General features: G+C 48.2%; 1 protein-coding gene across 1 annotated transcript in view; it reads left to right on the plus strand.

The window, feature by feature from the left end:
• The first annotated feature begins 944 nt into the window (after positions 1-944).
• Positions 945-25,414, plus strand: part of LOC144953628 (ribonuclease inhibitor-like) — a 49,798-nt gene continuing 25,328 nt past the window's right edge. The window contains exons 1-4 of the mRNA XM_078884215.1: positions 945-1,308; positions 5,086-5,218; positions 18,754-18,840; positions 20,296-20,379. Coding sequence (XP_078740341.1) covers positions 945-1,308; positions 5,086-5,218; positions 18,754-18,840; positions 20,296-20,379 — 668 coding nt within the window. The remainder of the gene's footprint in view (positions 1,309-5,085; positions 5,219-18,753; positions 18,841-20,295; positions 20,380-25,414) is intronic.

Consider the following 25,414-nt stretch of genomic DNA (forward strand, 5'->3'; position numbering starts at 1 on the left):
AATTCCTCTTGATATGCAAATTATTTTGTTTAGGCGAACTTCTTCCCACCTCCCCCCCTCTAACCCAGCTTAAATATACGCTCCAAGCTTGGAGGTGCTTCATTCTTCGCCTGAGGACGGCTGCTTGCGTTGTGGCCGAAACGTCGTGAGAATTGTTTCATTATGTTTTATTTTTATTATTTTATTACTTCCCTTCTACGTGACTTTACCGAAAGAACCAAGAAGATAATGAACATCACAGTAACACTGACGCTGCCTCATGTGTGTACTTTAAGTTTTGGCTTCCCCACTAAATTCCGTGCAGGGTATGTGACGTCATACCACTGATGGACAACCTCAGAGCGCCCTCTACCCACATAGTGATAGCATGGGAGTGCCCACTACATAGGGACCACCCAGGATCAAACCTGGTTCCCACCCTCTGCTGCTCCACCTCCATCATAATCGTCACTCAACGAGAGGTGACGCTATCCCGATCATTGCACATTACAGCGCAATTCCCCGTCTGTGTGGCATCACGGTGGTCGAGGCAGTGAGCGCCTGGTGTCACGCCACTGCTTAATCTGCTAAACCTGTGTGGTGTTTTATATTAGGTTTACATTTAGTATTTTTGTCTTAATGTTGTGTTCATATGAATGTTCATATGCTTGCACTGAATAGTGTTTCGATATTCCTAAGGTGTTTAGATGCTATTTAATTCAATTACATAAATTCAAATACATGTTAAGCTTACAGTACCATTTAAATAACGTAATGTATTCACAATCAAATACCTAAAGTCAAAATTCTACCTAACCGAGACGAAACTATTTTTGGTATAGACATTTTATTATAATAATAATTATTATTATTTTCCCATACCTGGCTAAAATTACACGACTATGCTTACAGGTGGCACGTGGTTTGTTTTAATGTTCTTCAGGTGACTCCATGCATTTGTCGTGATGGCATCAAAAGATCCTGCATATGAGATCATTAGAACCAACAAAGTGAAACTCCTGCAATGTCTCCAAGTGCAGTCATCAGAAGTGCTTGACCATTCACAACAAGCAGGGATAGTCCTGTACAGTGAATACGCGTTCCTCAAAAGCGAGAATGACCCCATTGCACGAACACGGCACCTGGTTGACCTGGTGCTCGACAAGGGAGAAGATGTGTGCATGAGATTCATTGAAGCCGTGCTGGTGCCGCTGAGATCCGAGATCCCTCTCTTGGATCAGTGGATATCACAGCATGAGCAGCAGCTCAACGTGATGGGTGTCGATCTGAGCAGAACTGCGGGTAAAGCCATCCCTGGAGCAGCTTCTCGTGAGTGCTAAACTTCACATAGCCATTCGCATGTCTTGAGAAAGTTTAGGTGAAGGAATTCCTTTGAACTGAGATGAATTGTCATTTAATAATAGCAAACTGCACAACCCTTGCATGACAACATTCCTCTGAGGAAGACATTTATATTCCATTCCATATCAGGGAAAGTACCATTGATCAGCAATCTGGAGGAAAGGATGGATGGATAATGAAAATGTGTGTAAATATAAAACCTTATATCCACACTGGTCCCCAACATTAATTAATTCGTCAAAACCAACACCTCCCTTTCCTTGGAAAATACTTAAACATGGTGATTTTCTCCCACCTCTTCAGACACAAACATTGTATTTAAGCTGAAAGAATGTAATGAGCTATGACGCTCTCTTTCATGTATCAAGCCAAGATGTTTGGCAATGGCAGCAAACCCATCTGCTGCCATGGTCTCCGTGACTTGGTACAATCTGGATTCCACCAAGGCCATGTCATTGAAACTACCCCTATGCATGGTGAATGACCACATCTGTTAAACTATGGATGCTACTTCTAGTTCTTGACCTTTGCGCTGCTTTTGACACCACACATCGCTCCATCCTCTTGAATCGTCATGGCTATGCAGGTGTGTCTGACAAACGTCTCTCCTGGTTCTGCTTCAAACTCTGAAATTTATTCATATTTTTCCATGCAAGGACTGTCTTCTGTTCAGAAGCCCTACTTCTGTGGTGTTCCACATGGCGCAGTCCTTGGCATTCTGCTCTTCGCAGTACAATCTCCTCGTTTAGAGAAAAAAATTTTTATCGACTATCACTGCTCTTTATGAGGACACCCAGCCTTATATTGCCATTGACTCATATAACGGAACCTACTGTCCTATAACACCCTGACTTGGATTGGTTATAACTTCCTCCAGATAAAATGTCAATATTTAAGCCCTCATCGTCTGTAAAAAGTCCACTCTAACTCATGACCCCAAGTATTTGATTACGGAGAGATTAAAATAACACCATCAAAGTTATGAGCCATTGAGTTAGATGTTACCTTGGAAAGCTGATGAAATCTGTCGAGAAAATCTGTCATTAGGGAAATCTCCACTCTCTCCAATCTAGTGGATGCCACAGTGCTTGCTGATGATGCAGTAGCCAGATTAGTTGATTAGTTGAAGTTCAAGTGAACCTACGATGCATCACGTGGGATGCTATGAGTTCTGTGATTCATGGCTCCGCCATTGTGCAAGCACAATGGTGGAGCCAAGATTTTCAGGTAGGGGGGGGTAACCCCTCCAGCAATAAAAAAATGATAGGAGTCTTGTCCCTTATTCGACGCGTGTGCGGCGATGGCGCAGCCAAGGATCGATGGTCGAATTCGCACCGTGTGTGATCGGCATTGCGCACGCTGAAGGTAAGCCTTCAGGGAAGACGTGTACTGTATACGCAACTGCGCACAATTATGCGAGTCACTTATAACCGCTTTGTCGTTACTTATTGCCAATTATGGACTCAGACTATTGTCCTATCATCTCAATTAGTCTCTGGCACGTAATAATATGCTACACAGGTGGCAGTGGGGGTCGCAAAATACCGATGTATCGATCGGAATTAAGGATTTAGATCGGATCATTGGGGAGGCACGTGCCCCCCCCTCCCCCCCACTGGCTCCGCCAGTGTGCAATCACTGCATCTTCAGTCACAGGACCTTGCCTGGTGTACTGCACTCCACCACAGTGTAGCCCCCGTGCTACGTGATGTAGGCCAGCTTGAGATGGGAGAGAAAACACAGCCCCAATACCAGTGAAATATAAAAAGTAAAATTCAACATCCTAAACAACAAAAATCAATAATTCTAGGACAAGACAGCATTAAATTTTACGCCCAAATTGATGGAATTAGTTTTGATAATGCTGATGTACATGGTAATGTTAAATGTGGTAGTTCTATCTTTTCACAGGCAAAACAAACAAGACAAGTGGTTGGAACATTTTTGACATGATAAAAAATAAATTTGACAAAGGTACAGTGTTTATAAAAAATTGCATATGTAGAATACACATCGTGAAATCTTCCATGCAATAATTCGTGATATACATGATGTTGCTGCATTATCCATAGTGAATGAATTCGCTACGCTTTTTTTTATTATAGTTTATTTTAAACATTGTTCTGCTATAGGAATGATTTTTTTGTATAAATGAAACTAATTTGTTTGTAAAATGATTTCGGGTTTATTTAGATAACCCTGGTGATGATTACAGAGAATTCTTGCTGAAGCTGACATCATTAACACGAGACTATGACGCACGACCTGGAGAACCTGCAGTGTTTTTGCTGGAGAGGATGGTGAAGCCAATTCTGGTTCTCTACTACCGCCATCAAGAAACCAAGGAGCACGAGTTACTAGCGAGAGGCAAGCAGCACGAGGAGCTGATGAAGAGAGCACAGAGGGAAGGGATGACTTACAAGAAGCTCTTTGATCCCATTGGTTCCATTGGAAACAAAACACACCCCCGAATGGTTATTGTAGTGGGGACTCCAGGCAGCGGTAAAACCATGTTGAGCAAATTAATTGTGTACAGCCTGCTGGCAGGTGAGAGAGTGTTTGCACGACGCTTTGAGCATATTGTGCTCATAACGTTCAGGGAGATAAATGATGTTGGAGAGGTGTCCCTCGCAGAGCTGTTTTCTGTGCTGCACTCAGGTTTGGGAAACAAAGCGGATGAGGTTTTCACAAACCAAAAGAGAACCCTTTTTGTTATGGATGGGTTGGACGAGTTTGGAAAGTGCCTTCACTATGGCAGTGCTTGTACTGATCCACGTAAGACGGCAACAGTAGAAGCCATCATTGCTGCCCTGGTGAATGGAAGTCTCTTGCCCAAGGCCTCGGTATTGATAACGACCAGACCCATTGCCATGGAGCAGCTGAGTGGAGTGAATGTTGATCGAGCTGTTGAAATCACTGGATTTTCCAACGAAGATAAAATAGCATTCTTTAACAAATTTTACCAAGATAGGAGTCTAGCAGAAAGGGCACTCAAGCTCCTGCAGGAAAATGAAACCGTGAATACATTGTCCCAGAACCCTTCATTCTGCCATATAGCAGCCATTACACTGAAGGAACATTTACAGAAGTCTGCTCATTCTGAGATTATCCTCAAATCAATGACCGACCTCTTCACACAATACATGTTTGGGCTCATAGAACACCATGGACGTGGCAGCCGCGGAGCCAAGAAAATCGTATCGTCTCTTGCCAATATGGCTCTAAAGGGGGTTCAGCAGAACATCCAGATGTTCAGCCAAAAAGATCTAGAAGAGTGTGTTGTTAGTTCTTATGAACTAGGAAGTACATTCATCAACAAAGTGTTCACATGTGAGGGCATTAAACAAGGGAGTTGTTATTCATTTTCACACTTGACAATGCAGGAATTCTTTGCAGCAATAGCCGTGCATCTGTCACATTCAACACGGCCAGTGAGTGACGTCATCAAAGCTATTGAGGACAGCAAAGATGGGAGGTTTGATGTGTTTCAGAGGTTTTTTTGTGGACTAGCATCAAGCACTCCGTGGAAGTTATTTGAGGGTATCTTGGATCCTCCATCTGCAGATTCTCAAAAGGAAATAATCGAGTGGCTCAATCGCAGCATGGAGACTCAGAAGCTTGACAAACACAGGCTTATCAGTCTCCTGCACTGTGTGCACGAGCTGCATGACCGCAAGTCCCTGAGTGATGCCACTCGGTCCATGACTAGGGTAGACCTATCGAAGACAAGGCTGTCCCTGCCAGACTGCGCTGCCGTCTCCTGGATCCTGCTGTATCGAGAAGAACCTGTGGAGACACTCAACCTATTGGACTGTGGCATCGGCACTGAAGAAATGAAGAGGATTCAGCCTGGATTGCACAGATGTAAAGAGCTAATGTAAGACTGGCACACCTCGCATTCACTACTTCACAAATTGTGCGTGCATATGTGTGTGTGTGTGATATCAACTCATATTCAAATGAGTACCAGGTACAGTGTGTAAAACATCTCTACTCGGGAGACAAAGGCGGCCGGGCGTGATGCTGGCCACCCACCCCATCATACGCCATGTCGGCCGTAATAGGTGCTCCCTAACAGCACTTTACCCAGCAGTCTGTTAAGGCTACGCGGCAGATCTTTGCCTATAAGAATCCTCACTCAGTAACTGTGCACACACAGTACAATGTAACCCCATACTCACGTAAAAACACTCGGTCTTGCGTAGCCCACGCATTAATACAATTTTGACAACATTCTTCCCCTTACCACTGCCATCATTGTCCCCACTCCTCACTTCACTCCTCTCCCGGCACTCCACACTTACCCCTCCCCTTATACCTCTCATTAACCCCCTAATCTGCTCCTGCCTTCACTTTTCCCATAACCCCTCCCCCACCCTTGCCTATCCCTTCACTTTTCTCCCCCCATACACATGCCCACTCATCCACTGAGTGATAATATTTGGTGAGTGAGTGCGTGCCTGCTTGAGTTGTTGGTGGGTGAATCGATGAGTGAGTATGTGGAGTTAAGTGAGGGTGTGAGAGAATTGGTGGGTCAGTGGTGTGTGAGTGGGTTGGGGAATGAGTGAATTATTGCGAGTGGGTGAGTAAATATAAAGTGAGTAGGTGGGTCCACAGTGAATGCTGTACTCGCTGTATGTTAAAGTACAAAAGGAAGAAAAGTATGCATATGCATGGCTGCTGTAAAGTTTTCCATCATCTTCAGCAACATTTAATTAGCGATAATGATAGCCCTCACACTGTGCAGGAAGTGAGGTGACCGTAGGCCACAATGAGAAAATGGAGCCCTGATAGCAGCTCTGCAGTGGAGAGTGAGGGTAATGGTGTGTTCCACGTGGCTGATTCAAGCCCCTGGTTCACAGTGGATCATGATCAGTGATGGTGCCCCCCACTGCAAAGACAGCTGATACGTAATGAATGCCAATCTTAGTTGTAAAGCATTAAAGAGACAAATATCCCCCAAGTAGCCCATACAAACTGTTGGGGAAAGTGAAGCCAGTGACAGAGAGTGAGCACACTACTACACTGCACTTTAGAGCACAAAGACAATCTCCCCGTGGAGCCTACATACACTTTTGAGGCAAGTGCTGATCAGACTTCCCTGACCAGCACCGTCCTTGGCTGTCTTTCTCTTCATTGCTGATGTTTACGCACCATATCAGGTAGTCATTTAAGGCTAAGTCACCCTAGGGGTGTTCCAGGACCAGATTTTTTTATCACTCACCATTGATGCTGTTACAAGATATTAAACCCAGGTCACTTAGTTCGTAATGGAATGTGCCAACGACTTTCCCACCATTCCCAAAAATGCATAAAAATACACAATGAAAGACACTCGTATATACACACACAGACATGTACACACACTAACGTACACATCGTATACATATAAACTCACACACTCCTACACATGTATAAGTACAGCCTTTGGTCACTCCACTGGTGGATAAGGCACTCCCACACCATGCAAGTTATGGGGGTTATTTGACCATCCATCACCACTCTTGTCAGTGTGGGTTGGTGTAGAGCACATGTGTGAAATACAAGGCCCGCGGGGCGAATCCGGCCCGCCAGGCCATTTTATGTGGCCCTCGCAGAGGTGCTGGCTGAGGAGATCAAAAGATCTCCCCGCACCACCAGCAGTTCTCTCTATACCTATGTAATGCGAGCGTATGTGGGGTTTCGTCGCCCCAGCCCCTAAGCCAATCAGGCGCCACGAAGCATCGGGGGCAGAGTCTAAGGGCGGAGCCGGGGGGCGTTAAGGGAGGGGTATTATTTGGAAGGTTCTTAAGGTGTGTGGCGAAGGGTAGAGTCTGGGTGACGTGGAAAGGGGATATAAGGGGAAGCCGGAAGGGGCTCGGGGTTCAGTTGGTGGGAGCTGGAAGCTGAGCCACGTCGGGAGTCTCCGCGAGCCATCGGTCACATGGCGATGCGGAGACGGCTCCCAGCGCGCTGTCTGCCAGCGGTGCGGGGGAGCGGGGGAAGTGTGAGAGCGGCGCGGAAGCAGGTCGTCAGTTCCGTGACGTGCCGCAGAGTGACCGGGAGAGTGGAACGCGAGCTGTCCATAACAAAGAAATAAAGAGACGGAGACACAGTCGCTTGTCGTCGACCTGTATTATTACAATTGGGGTCAGAAGTGGTTCTTGACATGTCCAAGCATCTCAAGAAAAAAATTCCGCCTACGCCGTCTTCCGACGACGAGCTCACCCAGGACCTGGCGGTCCCGGGAGCGGGAGGCCTGGACGGGGCGGCTACGGTCGACTCTGCTAGGGTGCAAGAGGTGGTCGCCGGGGCCGGGCCATCTTCTTCTCCGGGCGCTGACGACGGCTGGCGGCACGTGGCGGAGCAGATCGACTCGCTGCGTGCCGTACTGCTCAACTTGGTGACGATCATCGTGCCAATGACAGCGCCGGGACATCCGCATGGCGCGCCGCCATTGGGACCTCTGCGGGGCTTCCCGCCATTGCGGCCACGCGGCAGGAATACGCCATCTTGGGCGGGTCCGCGAGTGCGTGGCGGGAGGCCGCCATTTTGATGGCACCGCGTGATATGCCAGGGCGGGGGCCTGGATCTGATGGGGGCAGCGGCGTGAGGCGCAGCCATCGTCTGCCGAACTTGAAGGAGTTCAGCACAGGAGGGGACTGGAGCGCTTTCGCGTGGCGCTTTGGGTCCGCTTTTCGCTCTGTTCGGTGGACGGAGGGAGAGGCGTTGGAGGCCCTGCCTATGCTCCTCGACGATGTTTCTCTCGCGGTGTTCTGCTCCATTCCTGCTGAGAAGAAGGCGACGCTACGGGAGGCGTTTCCCAAAATGGCTGAAGTGTACGAGCCTCCGTCCGATACTCACTGACAGTTCGTGCAGTGGCAGCGTGGACCAGAGGAATCTCCCATCGCCTACCGTGGCGCCCTGGTGGCGCTCGCGATAGCTGCTTACCCGGACGCCAAGCCCGATATGCTCGAACCACTTATACTCGGCAAGATGTTGGAGTTATCTAAGGACCTCGTCATCCTGATGCCGGTGTGTGGCCATGAGCCGCTTACTTCCCGGTTGGATACAGGCGCGTCGGTCACTATCATCTCTGATGTCATATTCCACCTCCTGTCCATCCCCGCGTCGCGCGTGCGGCCGGCTTTCGATGCGCGTATTGCTGCCAACGGGGGTAGTATGGGCATTGTGGGTCAGGTTGAAGCGCATATTTCCATTGGGAACGTGGCGGCTTCGGGGACGGTCTTGATTTCCAGGTCCCTGGCAGTGCCTTGTCTGTTGGGTACCGATTTTCTCGGTGGAATGCCAGTTAAGATCCTCGTGGATCAGGGCTGCATTGAGCTGCCTGCGGGACGTAAGATTTTTTTTTTGCCGTCTCCGTTGACCCGTTTTGCGCCGGACGTTCTGGTGTAGGCACTTGCCGATGTCCCGGTGGAAATTCCCCCGGGCTCACAAATGCTCGTCCCGTTGCGGTATCGTAAACAATTTCACGGGATAGACGCGGCGGCGGGCGTGCTGCTGTCCCCGTCTAACACCGCTACCAAGGGGCTAGCGCTGGTTGGGGCCCAAACGATTGTTCGGCCGGGTCAGCCCCTGTTTTTGCAAATTTTGAACGGGGGGGCGGAGGGCGTGTTGGTTGCGGCCGGCACGGTTCTGGCTCATGCCACTACTGCGTTTACGGTCCCAAGGGTTGGTGGCGGGGGTTGAGTCTTCGGAAACGCCCGACGATCGCTGGATCACCGAGTTATGTCAGGAAAATTCGTCTTTGGCCACGCACCAAAGGGACGCGCTTCGGGCGCTTTTGTCCGACTACTCCGACGTTTTCAGCAAAAAGATTTCGACCTGGGGCATACTTCGCTGTTGTCCCATCACATTGATACTGGGGGGGCTAGCCCTATACGGATGAATCCACACCGGCTGAGTCCCTCGGAGAGGGACCACGTGCGCGGCGCAGTGGACGACATGCTAGCCGCTGACATTATCTCCCCGTCGAATAGCCCATGGGGCGCTCCCGTTGTCCTCGTGAAGAAGAAGGATGGCAGCCTCCGCTTCTGTGTTGATTTCCGGAAGCTTAATAAAGTTTTGGTGGCGGACACGTACCCTCTGCCGCGAATGGATTACTCCCTTGATGCCTTGTCAGGGGCACGATACTTTTCTACTCTCGATCTCTCCTCTGGGTTTTGCCAACTTCCCCTCGATGAGTTGTCGAGGGAAAAGACAGTGTTTCGTATGCCGCAGGGGCTGTTCCAATTTAACTGCCTTCGCATGGGACTGAACGCCGCTCCCGCCACGTTTCAGCGGTTGATGGAACTGGTGTTGACCGGGTTACAATGGGACGCATGCCTGATATACTTAGACGACGTCATTGTGTTCAGTCGTACGTTCGAGGAACACCTTCGGAGATTGCGGGCTGTGTTCGGCAGAATGCGTTCCGCGAAACTCAAAAAGTGCCACCTTTTGCAACGCTCCGTGCGCTATTTGGGACATATTGTCAGCTCAGACAGGGTGGCCACGGACCCGGACAAGACGTCGTGCGTTCGGGACTGGCCGGCCCCCACCTCGGTGGGGGAGGTGCGTCGGTTTGTTGGGTTCGCGTCCTACTACCGTCGATTCGTACCCAATTTCGCCACTATCGCTAGACCGCTGCACCTCCTCACGGCGAAAAATCAGAGGTTCAAGTGGGGACCGGAGGAGGAGAAGGCGTTCTGCGACCTTCGCGATCGATTGGCGACCGCGCCGACACTTGATTACCCCGATTTCTCATTGCTTAAGGACCAGGGCCGCAACTTCTCGTCTAAGCGGTTGCGTAATGTGTGTGACGCATTGGGCACCAAGAAAATACGTACTTCGCCCTACCACCCGCAAACGGATTGGATGGTGGAGCGGTTGAACCGGACCCTATGCTCTGCGATACGGTTAGCGAGAAGCAGGCCGATTGGGATCTGCACATCCCTGGGGTGCTCTCCGCCTACCAGATGGCACCGCACGCGTCCACTGGGTATTCACCTTTTTTTCCTCATGTACGTGTGTGAGAATGTGCCGCCTGTTGATGTGCAGTTGGGTGTGTGCGCCAAGGTGCCCGCGCAGACTCTCCCCGAATACATTCACGACACGGTACGGAGGCGCGGGATGCGGCCCGGTTGGCCACGTCTAAAACCCAGGCTCGTAACGAGGGTGTGCTCGGCGCTCCCAACGTGCATCGCCATGGCATGTGGGGGACCGGGCCTGGCTCCATTGCCCACAGGTGCCGGTGGGGACCTCTCCTAAGCTGCACAGACCTTGGCAAGGTCCGGTGGAATTGATTGATGTTCCTAGTCCCCAGTGCGCACGCATCCGGGTGGGGTCGCACCGTTGGTGTGTCCACACTTCCAAGTTGAAGCCCTTCTTTGCCCCTCGCGTCGGTTCATCATCCCCTAAAGTTGCCTTGCCAGTGTCTGATATGTCCGGCGTGCCGCCCCCCTTGCCTGTTCAACCTCCGAAGGCGTCTGTTGGGCCTCCCACAGGCTCGGCAACATTGAGCCAACCTGACGCAAGGGATCCTGCACCGGACGGGCCTCCACCAGGGGCAAGGGATGTCGATCCCACCGCTCTTCCAACCCCGCCGGGATTGCAGTCGGCGAGGGCCCCTATTCTCGAAGGATGGGCCGGCATCCCGTACCAGATCCAAGTCCTTTCCCTTCCGTTGATTGCTACCGTTTATTGTTGTGTATCGTTCTTTATTCCGATTGTCCGTTACGGTGTTACTGTCGCTCGCATTGTTGTCTCGTCTTGATTTAGCCGGGATGGCTAGTCTTTTACACCGGGGGGGGGGGGGGGGGGGGAGGGTGATGTAATGCGAGCGTATGTGGGGTTTCGCCGCCCCAGCCCCTAAGCCAATCAGGCGCCACAAAGCATCGGGGGCAGGGTCTAAGGACGGAGCCGGGGGGCGTTAAGGGAGGGGTATTATCTGGAAGGTTCTTAAGGGGTGTGGCGAAGGGCGGAGTCTGGGTGATGTGGAAAGGGGATATAAGGGGAAGCTGGAAGGGGCTCGGGGTTCAGTTGGTGGGAGCTGGAAGCTGAGCCACGTCGGGAGTCTCCGCGAGCCATCGGCCACGTGGCGACGCGGAGACGGCTCCCAGCGCACCGTCTGCCAGCAGTGTGCGGGAGCGGGGGAAGCACGGGGGAAGCGCGAGAGCGGCGCGGGAGTGGGACGTCAGTTTCGACCGGGAGAGCAGAACGCGAGCTGTCCATAACGAAGAAATAAAGAGACAGAGACACAGTCGCTTGTCGTCGACCTGTATTATTACACCTACAAGCAAGTAAGCACGCCTCTCGCGCTACCTGCAGTTAGGAGCATCGGGGGTCACGTCTACAGGGGGCCCATCGATCACTGTCACTGTTTGAAATAATAATTAAAAATATTATTTTTTAAACACGCTTTAATGAAATGTACCGTATGAGTAATGGCAAAACTCCACGACTCCAGGAAGTGGCCCCGAAGCTTTCCATAACGTAAGGGACCGTGGTGATTTACGTCAATTGAGCGTGAACAATTAGACCCAAGATGAAACATAACATATAAAAAAAAATTGTTTAAAATTTGTTTTTTATGATAGAATATAGTATTGTCATCAGTATGACATAAGTATACCAAGTTTCCATTCGATACCTCATTGGGAAGTGGGTTAAAATTTAGTCACAAGATTTGAGGATACGACAACAACAACAGCAACAACAACAGACAGAGCGAGTTAAATAAGAGCATATAAAATAAACAGTGAAGTCCCGCCGGTCCTCCTCCTGCCCTCCCCCTTGCTGGCTCTCCTCTCTCCAGAGCCGGCCCCTAGAATGTGTTTTTTTTTCTGCGCTGAGTGCCGGGTCTCGCGTGACAACCTGGCACTCAAAGTGAAGCCGTCGCGGGACACAAATGAAAATTTTGCTGATTTGTGCGGGTCGTGCCTTCACCATATTCAAACAGAAAAACGTTTGGATTCATCTGCTACGAAATTACTGGTATGTTTATGGAGCTGCATTATCTGTCAATATTCTGTCAATTGTGTATATCTCTGAGTGAGTGCGTATATGAGTGTGTGTCTGTGAGTGAGTGTGTGTCTGTGAGTGAATGTGTGTGTCTCCATGTGCTTACCGCAGTCTTCGCTCAGAGGTTCGGGGAGCCATGAGGCGCTGCAAGGATGGGTGGTGGTCGCGGGTTGCTGAGGAGATGGAGTCTGCCTCAGTGGCTGCGATCACAAATCCCTATTTAACTCCATCAAAAAAGTTACCTGCAGTGCCACACCTATTACTATCATTAGGGGAAAAAATGGCGATCCAATCTCCGACCCCCATGAACAGGTTTTCAGATTTGCTGAGCATTTCTGTGAGGTCCTGGGGGAAGGGGAAATCCCTCAGCCCGGAAAACATCATGGCACAAAGTGGGGATGACCCTGCTGAGGCTGCGGTGCCTCAAATATTGGAGGAGGAAGTCACCCCCTGTGAGTGGCTGGCTGAGGTGCCATCCATTGAGGAAGTACTGAAGGCGAACCAGAGTCTGAGACCAGGAAAGGCACCGGGCAGAGATGAACTCCAAAGCGAAATGCTAAGGGAGGGTGGCGTTTGTGCACAGACTGCCCTACACGACATCATAACAACAGTCTGGACCACTGGACGGGTTTCGCAGGATTGGAAGGATGCCCTGGTGATCCCCCTCTTTGAGAAGGGGGACTGCACAGACTGTAACAGCTACAGGGGCATCTCACTCCTCAGTGTGTTGGGAAATATCCTGGCAAGGATTATACAACATCGCCTTGATAGGCATGCTGAGAAGAGGCTTGTGGAGCCCCAATGCAGTTTCAGGAAAGGGCGGTCCTACGGTAAAGTCACGTGACTTTACCGAAAAAACCAAGAAGATTTGACCACATAGTTCGTGAACCCTTCAATAGCTGTACCGGGGGAATTTCCATTTGTTACAGATATAATGGGAGGCTGATCGATGCCCGGGTGCGGTCAAGGGATGGCTCCCTATTGGTAAATCACGTTATGTATGCCGATGATTTGGTAATTGCTGCTCATTCAGAGGAGTTAGAGACGCTTCTGCTGAAACTAGAGCGTGCCACTAAGAGGTGGGGCCTTACCATCAGCCCAACCAAAACTACGCACCTGCCTGGGTATTTTGTATCATCGGACACTCCACCCCCACAACTCACAATCGGTGATGGGGCAGTTGTGGAGAGAGTGGAGAGTTTCCCATACCTGGGCAGTGTGCTATTGTATATATAGGCCTTTTTCCAAAAATTAAGATTAAGTATAATTCTGCCAAATTTTGTTTTAATCAACCGCGGTGTAGCACGATGCACAAAAAAAGTAACAACCACCCTCACGAGCAGCTGCCTTTTCACACTCGAGACCAGAGAGCAGGAGGTGAGCCATACAAGGGTAAAAAAAACCCAGAACAAAGAGAAGAGGTCGGGGGTTTTTCTAATGAGATTCTATAGACACAGGACTTCAAAAGGCCCCCTCAAAACAATACAGACGGTAGGCGCCACGATATATAACACATTTTCGTTTCCCTTAATACAACGGTTAAAAGTTCAAAACTTAGCCACAAAAATAAGTGAACATCATAGATCCACACACTCACTCCAATGAAGAACCAGGCTACAATCTACATCAGTGGATTATAATTTCTCAATTATTAATTCGATACTAATGTTATTTTTTTCTCTATCTACGCGACCTTACCAAAGCATCAAAGAATGAATTCAAGCAGTCAGGGATGTTCTTAAGCCAAAACGTAATTCTCTAACCTCGGAATATCAAATAATAATAATATCTCGAGAACAAACAGCACAAACCCTGGATACAGGCGGGGGAACGAAGGTTAATAAAACCCTAGGAATATACGTGGTAATAACAATGATAAATCATAAACCAAATAATAATTATGAAGTATTAGACCAAGGGTCATCCAGAAGAATAAAAAGGCGAAGTGGGTCAACCACGTGCAACCAAGATAAAATGTATTCCATAGAGAAATCCACCCAGCCGCCTTTGTCTCCCAGCAGCACGTGATAGCAAGATTTGCACACAGGCAAAAGAGCAGCTCCTTCCATTGATGACAGGAAGGCTTTGATGAAACTTATATTACCCCAATAAAATAGAACAAACGCACACACACCTACCCAAAACAGCAGGGGAATGCCACCGGACAGGAATCAGGCCAGGGTGAGACTTAACAGATGGCTTAATGAATCAGAACACACACACGGACACACACCCAACTTCCCCCACTGCAGAGCGACATCAAAGTAAATTCCGGTCCTTTGTGAGAAGGCGAGCCGAGGTGGGCAAATTTCTTTTTTTAAGCACGGACACAGATCGTGCAGTTCAGTCTTGCAAAGGAACGAGAGGGGCATGGCCTCGAGATCAACCATGAGTGTCGCCTCGCAGAGAGAAGGGACGATGTGTTGTTAAGAGCTGAGTTCTGCATGGGCCGACAGAGTATCGCTGAAAGTTTTATTCTACATTTGTCCTGATGTTTTGAGTCGCTTGCAAAGTCAAGGATTGCGATAAGTTGTATGGTACTAAGCTTTCAGTCGTTTAAGAGAGTGTGAACACAATTTGCAAGTTTTTGAGAGTGAGTGATCCAGCATCGACCAAGCCAAGCATGCAGCAGCGCCACCGAGCGCCACCACGCAAAGGGTGTCAGCTGCCAGCGGACAAGCTGTAAGAGCAATCGTGCATCGCCAGAGAGAGAACGGAGAGCAGTGGAAAGAGCCTGAGCCAACGCAGCCCTGAAGTAAGGACGGGTGTCCGTGTGAAGCCACCAGCTGCAAGAGAGAGCAGGAGAGAAAGAGTGACGAACATACAAGCAATCAACCTGGAGAAAGGGCGGAAAGCGCCAAGCGTCGACCAAGCCAGCACGCAGCAGCGCCACCGAGCAAAGGGTGTCAGCTGCCAGCAAACAAGCTGCAAGCGCAATAGTGCATCGCCAGAGAGAACGGAGAGCAGTGGAAAGAGCCTGAGCCAACGCAGCCCTGAAGTAAGGGCGGGTGTCCGTGTGAAGCCACCAGCTGCACGAGAGAGCAAGAGAGAAAGAGTGACGAGCAAACAAGCAATCAACCTGGAGAAAGGGCGGAAAGCACCAAGCATCGACCAAGCGAGCATCGCACAAGACCAGCAGCAGAAGACAAGCTGCCAGCGCAATCGCGCATCGCCAGAGAGCACGCAGCAGCGCCAGCCGCGCCATCGAGCAAGGGTATCAGCTGCCAGCGGACAAGCGGCGAGCGCTACGAGCACCTTCAAGGACAAGCATCGTGCCGACGCAGCTCATCCAGCAGCAGAGCCGGCAGCTAACAGCAGACACGCCCCGAGCGAGAGGGGGAGCTCCGAAGCCGTTCGTATGACACGCCCACATTCACACGCCACCACGCATCGCCGGCGTCTGCTCGACGTAAAGAATTGACCAAGGGAACCAAAACAACGCTCACATACATAAACATACCCGGATTAACAATAAGGATCATGGAGACAAATCCCCACACGCACCTGAAACACATACCCAGACTGATGATAAGAAGACTAATGACAAGGGTGCGTCAACTATTAGTGATAACGAAGAACCTCGCTGCTCATTGAGTGATATGAATACGGTCGTTTATAAGTACATTGGTAATTTTTGATGCGATTAAAAAGAAAAACAAGTACATTTGTCGTTGTTTTTCTTTTTAATCGCATCAAAAATTACCAATAGATTCATCGATGTAAACTAGGCGTATGAAACCTTCGTTACGAATCTACAAGCTCACAGGGAGAATATTGTGTTAAACCTTTCTTTTGATCACATAATCTTGCCCACGAATGAATTGAAGCCTTAGCCAAAAGATAAGCATCTTGCGTAAGCAGGCATACACTGCTGCACACCATTGTACCAAGACATTTAGTTAATTATATAATCTTGCCGATGAATCTATTGACGTATATTTTTACCTTCTGGATATAATAATAATATTTTTATTACCTTTCGTATGAATATCGTCGCATGCCTGTTTAAGGACTTTTCCCTATCGCCGTATATGCTCGCGTTACGCGGAGGAATTAATCAATTGTTCGGTTGCCCAGTTTAACAACGTAATCATTGATGGTTAAATGTACGCATCAATGAGGGGAACTTCCCCAGTGGTATTGTGCTGATAATTCCAAGCATAAGAGTTCGCATATTAGAGTGTTATGTTTTTGTTTAGAAATTAAAATTGCGTAACACAAGTGTATGAGTGGTTCCTTCCTGAGTTCATGCTTAATAATCTTATTTATAAGAACTGTATCCTGCGTTGAGATTTGAATTTGGAGACCTGACATAAACACACTAAGACATAATCAGTAAATGTTAAAGCGAGGATAATTGTATTATTCCGATTAATAATACGACCATAGACAACGAAGATAAGCCTAATTATAATAACTGCATACATTAGTAATCGTAATTTAATACGATCACCGCCCCAATTATCATAATTTATGCACACAATTACATAAATTAGCATAATAATGTAGCTTCCACACAGCGTTACACAACCAATGAAAAGATAATGCCGCTCGACTGATTCGGAGTGAGACCTCTGCTGTTAAACCGGAGCCGGTCATGAGCACACTGCCCAGGTATCGGAAACTCTCCACTCTATCCACAACTGCCCCATCACCGATTGGGAGTTGTGGGGGTGGAGTGTCCGATGGTACAAAATACCCAGGCAGGTGCTTAGTTTTGTTGGGGCTGATGGTAAGGCCCCACCTCTTCATGGCACGCTCCAGTTTGTGTGTAAATCAGTCACTAACACACAAACTCAAACTAATACATGCTCACTAATTACACACAAACACACACTAATACATGCTCACATAATACTCACTAATACACACTCACATAATACTCGTGAACACTCACATAACATGCACTAACACACACACTAATACATACGCACAATTGCACACAGTGTTGATATACGGTGTTTTTTCTGGAAGACTTTGCTGTTTTTTCCTGGATTTTTCTGTTGCATATAGTCAGTTTAAGATGTTCCTTATTCATGTTTTTGTTTGTTGCGATTGCATCAGAGTTAAGAGCCGCATGGCTCACAGGGTTATACCATATAAATGAAACTGAAAACTTAAATGAAAAAAAAATGAATATCTGCTTGCCATTATTTTTCTTATACTTCGACTTTCATAGTTAGTTATTACTTAAGTTATTACTAAAACCAGTAATAATCGAATGCAGAGGCAATTATTTAATATGATAAAGAGTAGATACATTTATATAGTCTTACAGATACAACCTGCCCTTTGAGGGCACCCAGAATGACGATGCGGCCCAAGATGAAATTGAGTTTGACACCCCTGGTGTAGAGCATAGATGAATGTTGTTCCATTGCCATAACGTAGCCCCGCAGGCTACAACACCTGTTGGTATGCATGTCAATAACGGGTAGAAGCACCATCCAGTCTCAATCCTATGTAGATTTTCAGATTTTTGAGATGTAACATGTACACTAATATACACACACTCACATGTACATATACACTAATACTTGCGCCTTATTGCACACTCACACACACTTATACACACCCCTGTTTGAGTCCGCAGTTGTTGTGATGTTACAGTATTTTTTTACATTAAAATAAATGCAAGCAATCCTCATATAATAAGGATTGACATTCATAAGGTGCAATTCGTCCAGTGATCTGAGTGCGCCATGGACAAAGTAAGTTAATATACGCATGTATGTGCAGGCAGTCCCCGGTTTACGCAAATCCGAATTTACGGAAATGTTCCCATAAATCACGTAAAAAAATTCAACGTGTGGAAATGTTTGTGTTAGTGACATAAGTGCAACTAGTGCAGCGTGTTGAGGGTGCGGATGTCTACTTAAAGCCCCGCTTCAACCAAAATGCCGCGTTCAACGTGTCCGAGCTTCGAGGATTAAGGTCAATTTCATTTGTTATAGCATAACGTTATTATTTTCCTTTTGTAGCATTACGTAATAGTTTGTTTTAAATGCTTAGAACTATATATTTTCCCATATTTCTATTGCTGGTTTTCATTTTAAGTTTATTTCACGAGTTATGTACTTTAGTTACTGCGTGTTTGTATGTATGTGTGTAGACAAGGTCTGGCAAAACAACACCCTTATAAACACAAACACGTTTCAGATTATAAAGGTACAATGCAGTATAAATGAATGAATAATTGTGAGTGAACTGATATTTGTGAATGCCACCTATTATATATAAACTGTCTAACACAGAAGCATTAAACAATGAGCAGCTTTGCTCATGAACGCGTGTGCTGTGGTCATGTTCACCGCCATTGTGAGTGTCCCTCACTCACCGCGTGTTTGACTCCGCGGTTCCCGTGGGCTCAGTGAGTCAGTGCTGTCCCTTCTCCCATCCACGCGGGTTTAGGCTGAATAACAACAAGATCAGAGACAGCGGCCTCCGACTTTTAGCAGACGGGATGTTGGGGAGAGAAGGGAGTTTGGAGACGTTAGAGTGAGTAATGTCCTGATGCACACACTTATATAAGCACACCTAAACAAATATATATACACATGTGGACACAAAACACAAAGATACTCAGTATAAGGTAAAACATTTTGGAATGTCTATTATAACTTTCTTTTTTATTCACTTTTTACAGTACTTTTCACCACTTAAATAACAACACAATTACAATTGTCACATTACCTACTCTTACCAATGATATTGTTTCAAACTATATTATGTTAATACAGTAGATCATCGATTATCCGGCAGCCGGATTTTCAAAAACACCAGATAATAGCATCATATAAAAATGGCTTATTTTTGCAAATTCTTTAAAATTATATTTTTTAGGTGTTCTGTATATATATATTTAGTGTTTTTAAATAGCTTGCGATATCAAAATCGCTTACATAAATATACAAAGACAATAAATATCCTGCTGTAGAAAGTGACTATTTACTGTACTGCACTCACCACTCCAATATCGAAGACTCTGCATGGGGTGGTGTGCGTACTACGCTCTTGTCAACAACTTGTGTTTGACAATAACAACTCGTGTTTGACAACAACAACAACCTATGTTTGACAACAACAACCTATGTTTGACAACAACAACCTGTGTTTGACAATAGTCAGACTGATGCAGCCTTCAGATCGGTGCTCTGGCGAACGCCGAATTGCACGCAATTTTCTCCAGATCGCACTGTATATTTTCTGCTTCTATTACTGTAATTATTAGTCATGACAAATGTATATACGTTCAGCATTTCATTGTTTAAGTTGTATGTAGTGTGTAATGTACTGTATATAGTATTTGACACTGAAATGTTTTGTCACGCACATGGTGCCGATCGCCGGACTGGTACAGCCTTTGCAGTGGTTTCACCGGATGTTGGAAGCCAGATAGGCACACTCTGGATATAATTGATGATCATCTGTATTTCACGTCATAGATTAAATTTGGTTATGTAGGAATTTATATTTTTGGGTCTTTCGGTAAAGTCACGTAGATAGGTTCAAATAAAAAAACCAAAAACTACGACGTTTCGATCACAACACAAGCGATCGTCATTAGGAGAAAAAAGGGCGGGAAAGCTGCTGAGGCAGGCTGTTTTAAAGGTTTGAAATGGGTGCAGTCCAAGGGTCATGGGTGACTACACCCATTTCAAACCTTTAAAACAGCCTGCCTCAGCAGCTTCCCCGCTCTTTTTTCTCCTGATGACGATCGCTTGTGTTGCGATCGAAACGTCGTAGTTTTTTGTTATCTTTGTTATTTTATTTGAACCTATCTACTTAACTTTACCGAAATACCCAATAATATGTGTACAGTCTCCACAAACACGACTCTCAACCACTGTTCCGTCAACCACCGTGGTACCACCTCTCACCATCCCCCACTCTGTGCCCAGACCCTCCACCCATCCCCTCTGCCACCACTAACCATCTCTTCTTTCCCTGCAGCCTGTATAAGTGTTCACTGACGGACAAGTCGGGTTCCTCTCTCAGTGTCATCCTCAAGGCCAATATAGGTTTGAAGATTCTCTGGTAAGCTCTGCTGTTCGTTTCTCACATGTGCTCTGTGCACGAACTGTGCTCATTGTTGGTGCAACGCGTCGTGAAGTAAACATTTAAATGTGAACACATTTAATCTTTTTAACACGTAGGCTTTCGCGACCAATGTTATTCATAATCAACGATTTTTGGGTTTAGATCGCGTTATTTATAAATGTGTCGTAACCCTCCACCACCCGACAGGGCCAATCAGTAAAAATGTGTCACGTTGACAAAAGACAAATAGTTCACTGCTTTAGCCCACCGGTGTGTTGAAGCCACAACATTTACAATTTGAGTACGACGTTTCGCTGGTAATTGCGATTTAAAGGTTTTTATTAACTTCTCAGCAGGTACAAGGAAAACCAAAGAGAGTACTGAAAACCACTCCTTCCCGGGCGCCCCGGTTGGCCCCTTCGAGTCTCCGTCACATCCGCGGGCTCCATCCACATACAATGCAACAAAAAAGCTCACCGCCATAACGCACACCGCCCCGTTCCCCTTATTCACATTCATCACCACCATTCACCCATGCGCTGCTCCATCACATCGCCTTCCCCCGATCGAACACGTACATTCCTCGCCCACACAACTTAGCAGGCTGGCTAAAATGTGCATGGCCATCTTTCACTATCTCTTCCCTATAACCGCCGGTCCCCTCGCTACCCCACCCCGGGTAGGGGCCACTTCCACTTCACACCTGCGGCCTTGTATCCCAGCCTAACCCGGTCTACTTCCATCACCCTTTCTAGCAACCTCCTCGCCCAGTAGCACACCTCCAACGGTGATATAGGGGACCCATCCAACTCTTTTCTGCGAGCTCCCCACAAGGCCTTCTTTGTCGCGCCTATTATGGCCCACGTTCGATCTCTGTCATCTCCCCGCACCTCCCTTAAGACTCCCCACATAATGTCCCGACTTATCACCTGCGATGGGTAAAACCAGGACAACAGCGGACTGCTCAGTCTCCACACCTCCTGTGCGAAGGGACACTTCACCATGACGTGCACCGCGTCCTCATCTGTGTTGCAGCCCCTTGGGCATTTGGGCGAACGTGCCATTCGGCGAGAAAACATGAAGCCCCTCGTCTCCAATCTATCCCACACCGCCAACCAGGACAGATCTCTGTTCTTTTGTGAGCGCCATTGATGAAGTGTTCCTCCACACTTGACGGTACATAGTCCTCTTCGCGCCCATCACCCCCTCACAGGCCTCCCCTTCGTTTACTTTGGCCAATACCTCCTTGGAGTTCCACGGTCCCCCTCTGACTCAAATTGTACTCTTTTATGTAGTCACCCACCGCCGCATTCAGCCATCCTTGTGGCCAGGCCAAGGGCGTGCCCGCCGGTAATTGGGTCATCCCAAGCCCCCTCAGGAGCCACATCAGGCGATACCTTAAATAACAAGTGGCCTTCCCCCGGGGCTCTTCGGAAAAGAATAACCTCAAAGTGTTGCACACAAAAATTGAGGACAGCACACGTGCAATATTTGGGGCACCCTTCCCCCCGTTCTCGACGCGTTTACACATCACCACCCTCTTCACTCTATCCATCCCGCCTCCCCAAATGAATTGAAACAGCGATTCCAGGATTCTTGCCTCCCTCCTACCTGGCGGGTACACATATGCGAGGTAGTTGAGTGTTGGTAAAACCACCACCCTCACTACCAGAATCCTCCCTTCCATCGTGAGCCGTCTCCCGGCCCACTTGCCTAACTGTCCCTTTACCTGCTTTATCCTCCCGTCCCAGTTTCGTTCCGCCGACCTCTCTCGGCAAAAGGACACTCCCAAGACCTTGACTTCCTCCGTCTTTATCCCCAACTCAGGCGGCCGGCCCTCAAATAGTCTCGGGTCCCAGAAGGCCATCAATTCGCTCTTCCTCGCATTCACCTTCAAGCCGGAGGCCAGGCCGAAACGGTTTGTCTCCTTCATGGCCCCCCACACTGATGCCACGTCCCTACAGAGCACGACTACGTCATCCATATATAGCGCCACCTTCCCCTGTTCCTTATTCCCGGGGATGGTCACTCCCTTAATCTCCTCATTGTTTCTCATTGACTGTGCAAGGGGTTCCATACACATTACAAATAGAACCGCGGACATCGGGCACCCCTGTCTCACCCCTGACTCTACTGGAATTGTCCCCGAGAGCTCCCCATTTATCAGTAGTCTGGTCTTGAGCCCTTGGTAAAGACGCCTCACCCAATCGACCAAGGGTCCCCTCACTCCTATTTTTTTCCCAACACTGCGAACATATACTCGTGCGAGAGGCGGTCGAAAGCCTTCTCAAGATCCAGGCTAAGAAGCCCTAGGGGGCATCCCCTCTCTCCTTCTACCTCTATTGCCTCCCTTAATAAAATCAGGGAGTCCGAAATCCTTCTTCCTGGCACCGCACACGTCTGGTCGGGTTCGACTACTCCCTCCACCACCTTCCCCAGGCGCGTCGCAGCTATTTTTGCCATAATCTTGTAGTCCGAGTTCAGGAGGGTAACTGGACGCCAGTTTCCCAACTCTCTCCGGTCCCCCTTCTTATACATCAGTGTGATGAGCCCCTCACACATTTCTTCTGGCACCAGTCCGCCCTCCAACATTTCCCTATACATCTGCAGCATATCCCCTTTCATTAAATCCCAGAATGTATTATAGAATTCTGCTGGAATTCCATCCAGTCCTGGCGTCCTATTCTTATTCTGCCTCCTCACTGCCTCCTCCACTTCCTCCATCTGGATCCTCCCTCCCAGTACCTCTGGGTTCTTAACCTCATGTCTTAGCTCCCCTAGTAGTGCCTCCCTTATTCCCTTATCCGTTCCCTTCCTCCCATACAACTCCCCACAGTACTCCTCCGCTATCTCTATCATACCCTCTGTCGTTGCCTGCCTGCCTCTGACCGGACTCACCAATTCCCTAAGTGTGTTGTCTCCTGCCTTGCATTTCTTAAAGAAGAAACTCGTACATTTCTCTCCCTGTTCCGTTGCCCTGACCCTTGCCACCTTCGTGTCCAGCTCTGATAACAGTTGTAGCTTCATTGATATCAATGGCTTCTCCTCCGCCTTTTCCTCGAAGCGGGTCATAAATCTTTGTAGCAGGGGGCTTGAGTTGAAGCTTACATCAAACGCCCTCCATCCCGGCAGAGTTATCAAACAGTACAAGTCTGTCGGCTCTATTTGTAGCAAGCACATCATTATTGACCGTACAAAGGTTGCTCGGTCGATGGTCACTTCTGCTACCTCGTCCTTCATCATTACTCTGACGCAATTATGTCGTTTGACATGAGGTGGTGTCAGACTTACCCCTGCCCCGCCTTGCCATTTCCCGTCTCGTTCCCGGGGCCTCCCAGCTCCCACCGGTCCAGCGTCCACTGTCGCGTTCTCCCTCCGGGCCTCCCCCTGCCCCAGGGTTGCTGGCGTCCTCCTGGCTTCGTTCCCCACCCTCCGCTCGGGGGCACCCGCCTCTCTGCTTCTGGATGCCATACCTTTTTCTCCTCGGCTTCCCTCACCCACTCCATCAGCTCCCACCCTCCCATCCAGTTCCTCCATCCTCTCCTTCTGCCGTGCCTCCGCCGCGTTCCCCTCCATCCGTCTCCATGCCTTCTCCACGCATCCCCCTGCTGCCAGCAGGTCGGTCTGGTTGCCCCAGTCCCCTCCAGCGGCACAGGTGGTGTCGGTGGCCCTCTGCTTTCGCCACGTCTTCTTCTTGTCTCGTGCAGTCACCGTCTGGCCGACTCTGTCGTCCCTGGCTCCCTCAGCAGTGCAGGTGGCATTCATTTCTCTTGGCGCTCTCCCTGCTTCCTCTTCATCTGCTGCGAGCATAAGCTGGGCGGCTCGGTCATCCCGGTCTCCTTCAGCAACTCGGGTGGCCCTCGTGGTCCTTGACTCTCGCCGTTTCCCCTCTTCATCTGTTGCGATTTCCGTCTCCATTCTCCAGCAGTCCCCGCTTCTTGGCAGCGTGGTCATCCCTGACCACACGGTCAGGGCCCTCGCAGGCCTCGGGGTTGGTGGCTAGGTCTCAATTGAGATCCGGATGGGCTGGAAGGATCACCTCGATGCTCCTGGTGTCTCCCCTGGCAAGCCAGGGCAGTTTCCCCCTCATCGGGCAATTCGCCAGAATGGTGAGGCCTTGCTGTGTCTCCCGTTCTTATATAGAGCAGCAGCAGGGTGACGTCATCATTAACTCATTAACTCATCAGGTGCAAAGATTCAAGGGGGGGGAGTGATTGTAATTATATACTAGATTAGTAACCAGGCTATTGTTACGATGCGAGTTGTAGATTAGAAATCATTTGGAATGTGTTTTATTGTGATTATGCTACATTAGTAATCAGTTAGTGGTTGTTTCCCTTATAAGGAATTGTAATGTATCTTATTTAATAATACGCTTCCAGGCCGCACTATGCCTGTAGCTGTCTGAGCGATTAAAGTTATTTCTGTTTCTCTCAATTTCAATCGATTCTCTAATTAGTCTTTGCCAGTAGTAACTAGTTTTATACAACACTTCCACGTTGTCAAAATCAATTGAGTGTCCCTGTTGGCATGCATGTTCTGCTACTGCTGACAGTTGTGTTTGTGATAGTTTAATATTTCTCTGGTGTTCTTTTACTCTTACACTAACGTTACGCCCTGTCTGTCCAATATAGCATCTGCCACATACACAATTAATCCGATATACACCTTCTGTTGATAATTTAGGTAATTCGTCTTTAGTGCACGTTACTAGTTGTTGAATTTTGTGTACTGTACCAAATCTTACTGTAATGTTTTGCTTTTGCAAAACACGGGCTAATTTGTCAGTTACTCCTGAGATAAATGGTATTTTTATTGTTTTAATAATCTGATCGCTTTCAGCAGTGTTGCTTTGCGATCGTGATTTGGCTTTTAGTGCTCTGTTAATTTGAGCATTATTGTAGCCATTCTGTCTTAGTGCTTCTTTAACATGTTTAATCTCTCTCACTAGACTTTCACCATCTGACACTGTTTTAGCCCGATGTATGAGCGTCTTGATAAGAGAGGATTTCTGAGCTGGGTGATGATGTGA

This window comes from Lampetra fluviatilis, chromosome 79 (assembly GCF_964198595.1).
Source record: "Lampetra fluviatilis chromosome 79, kcLamFluv1.1, whole genome shotgun sequence".
NCBI lineage: Eukaryota > Metazoa > Chordata > Hyperoartia > Petromyzontiformes > Petromyzontidae > Lampetra > Lampetra fluviatilis.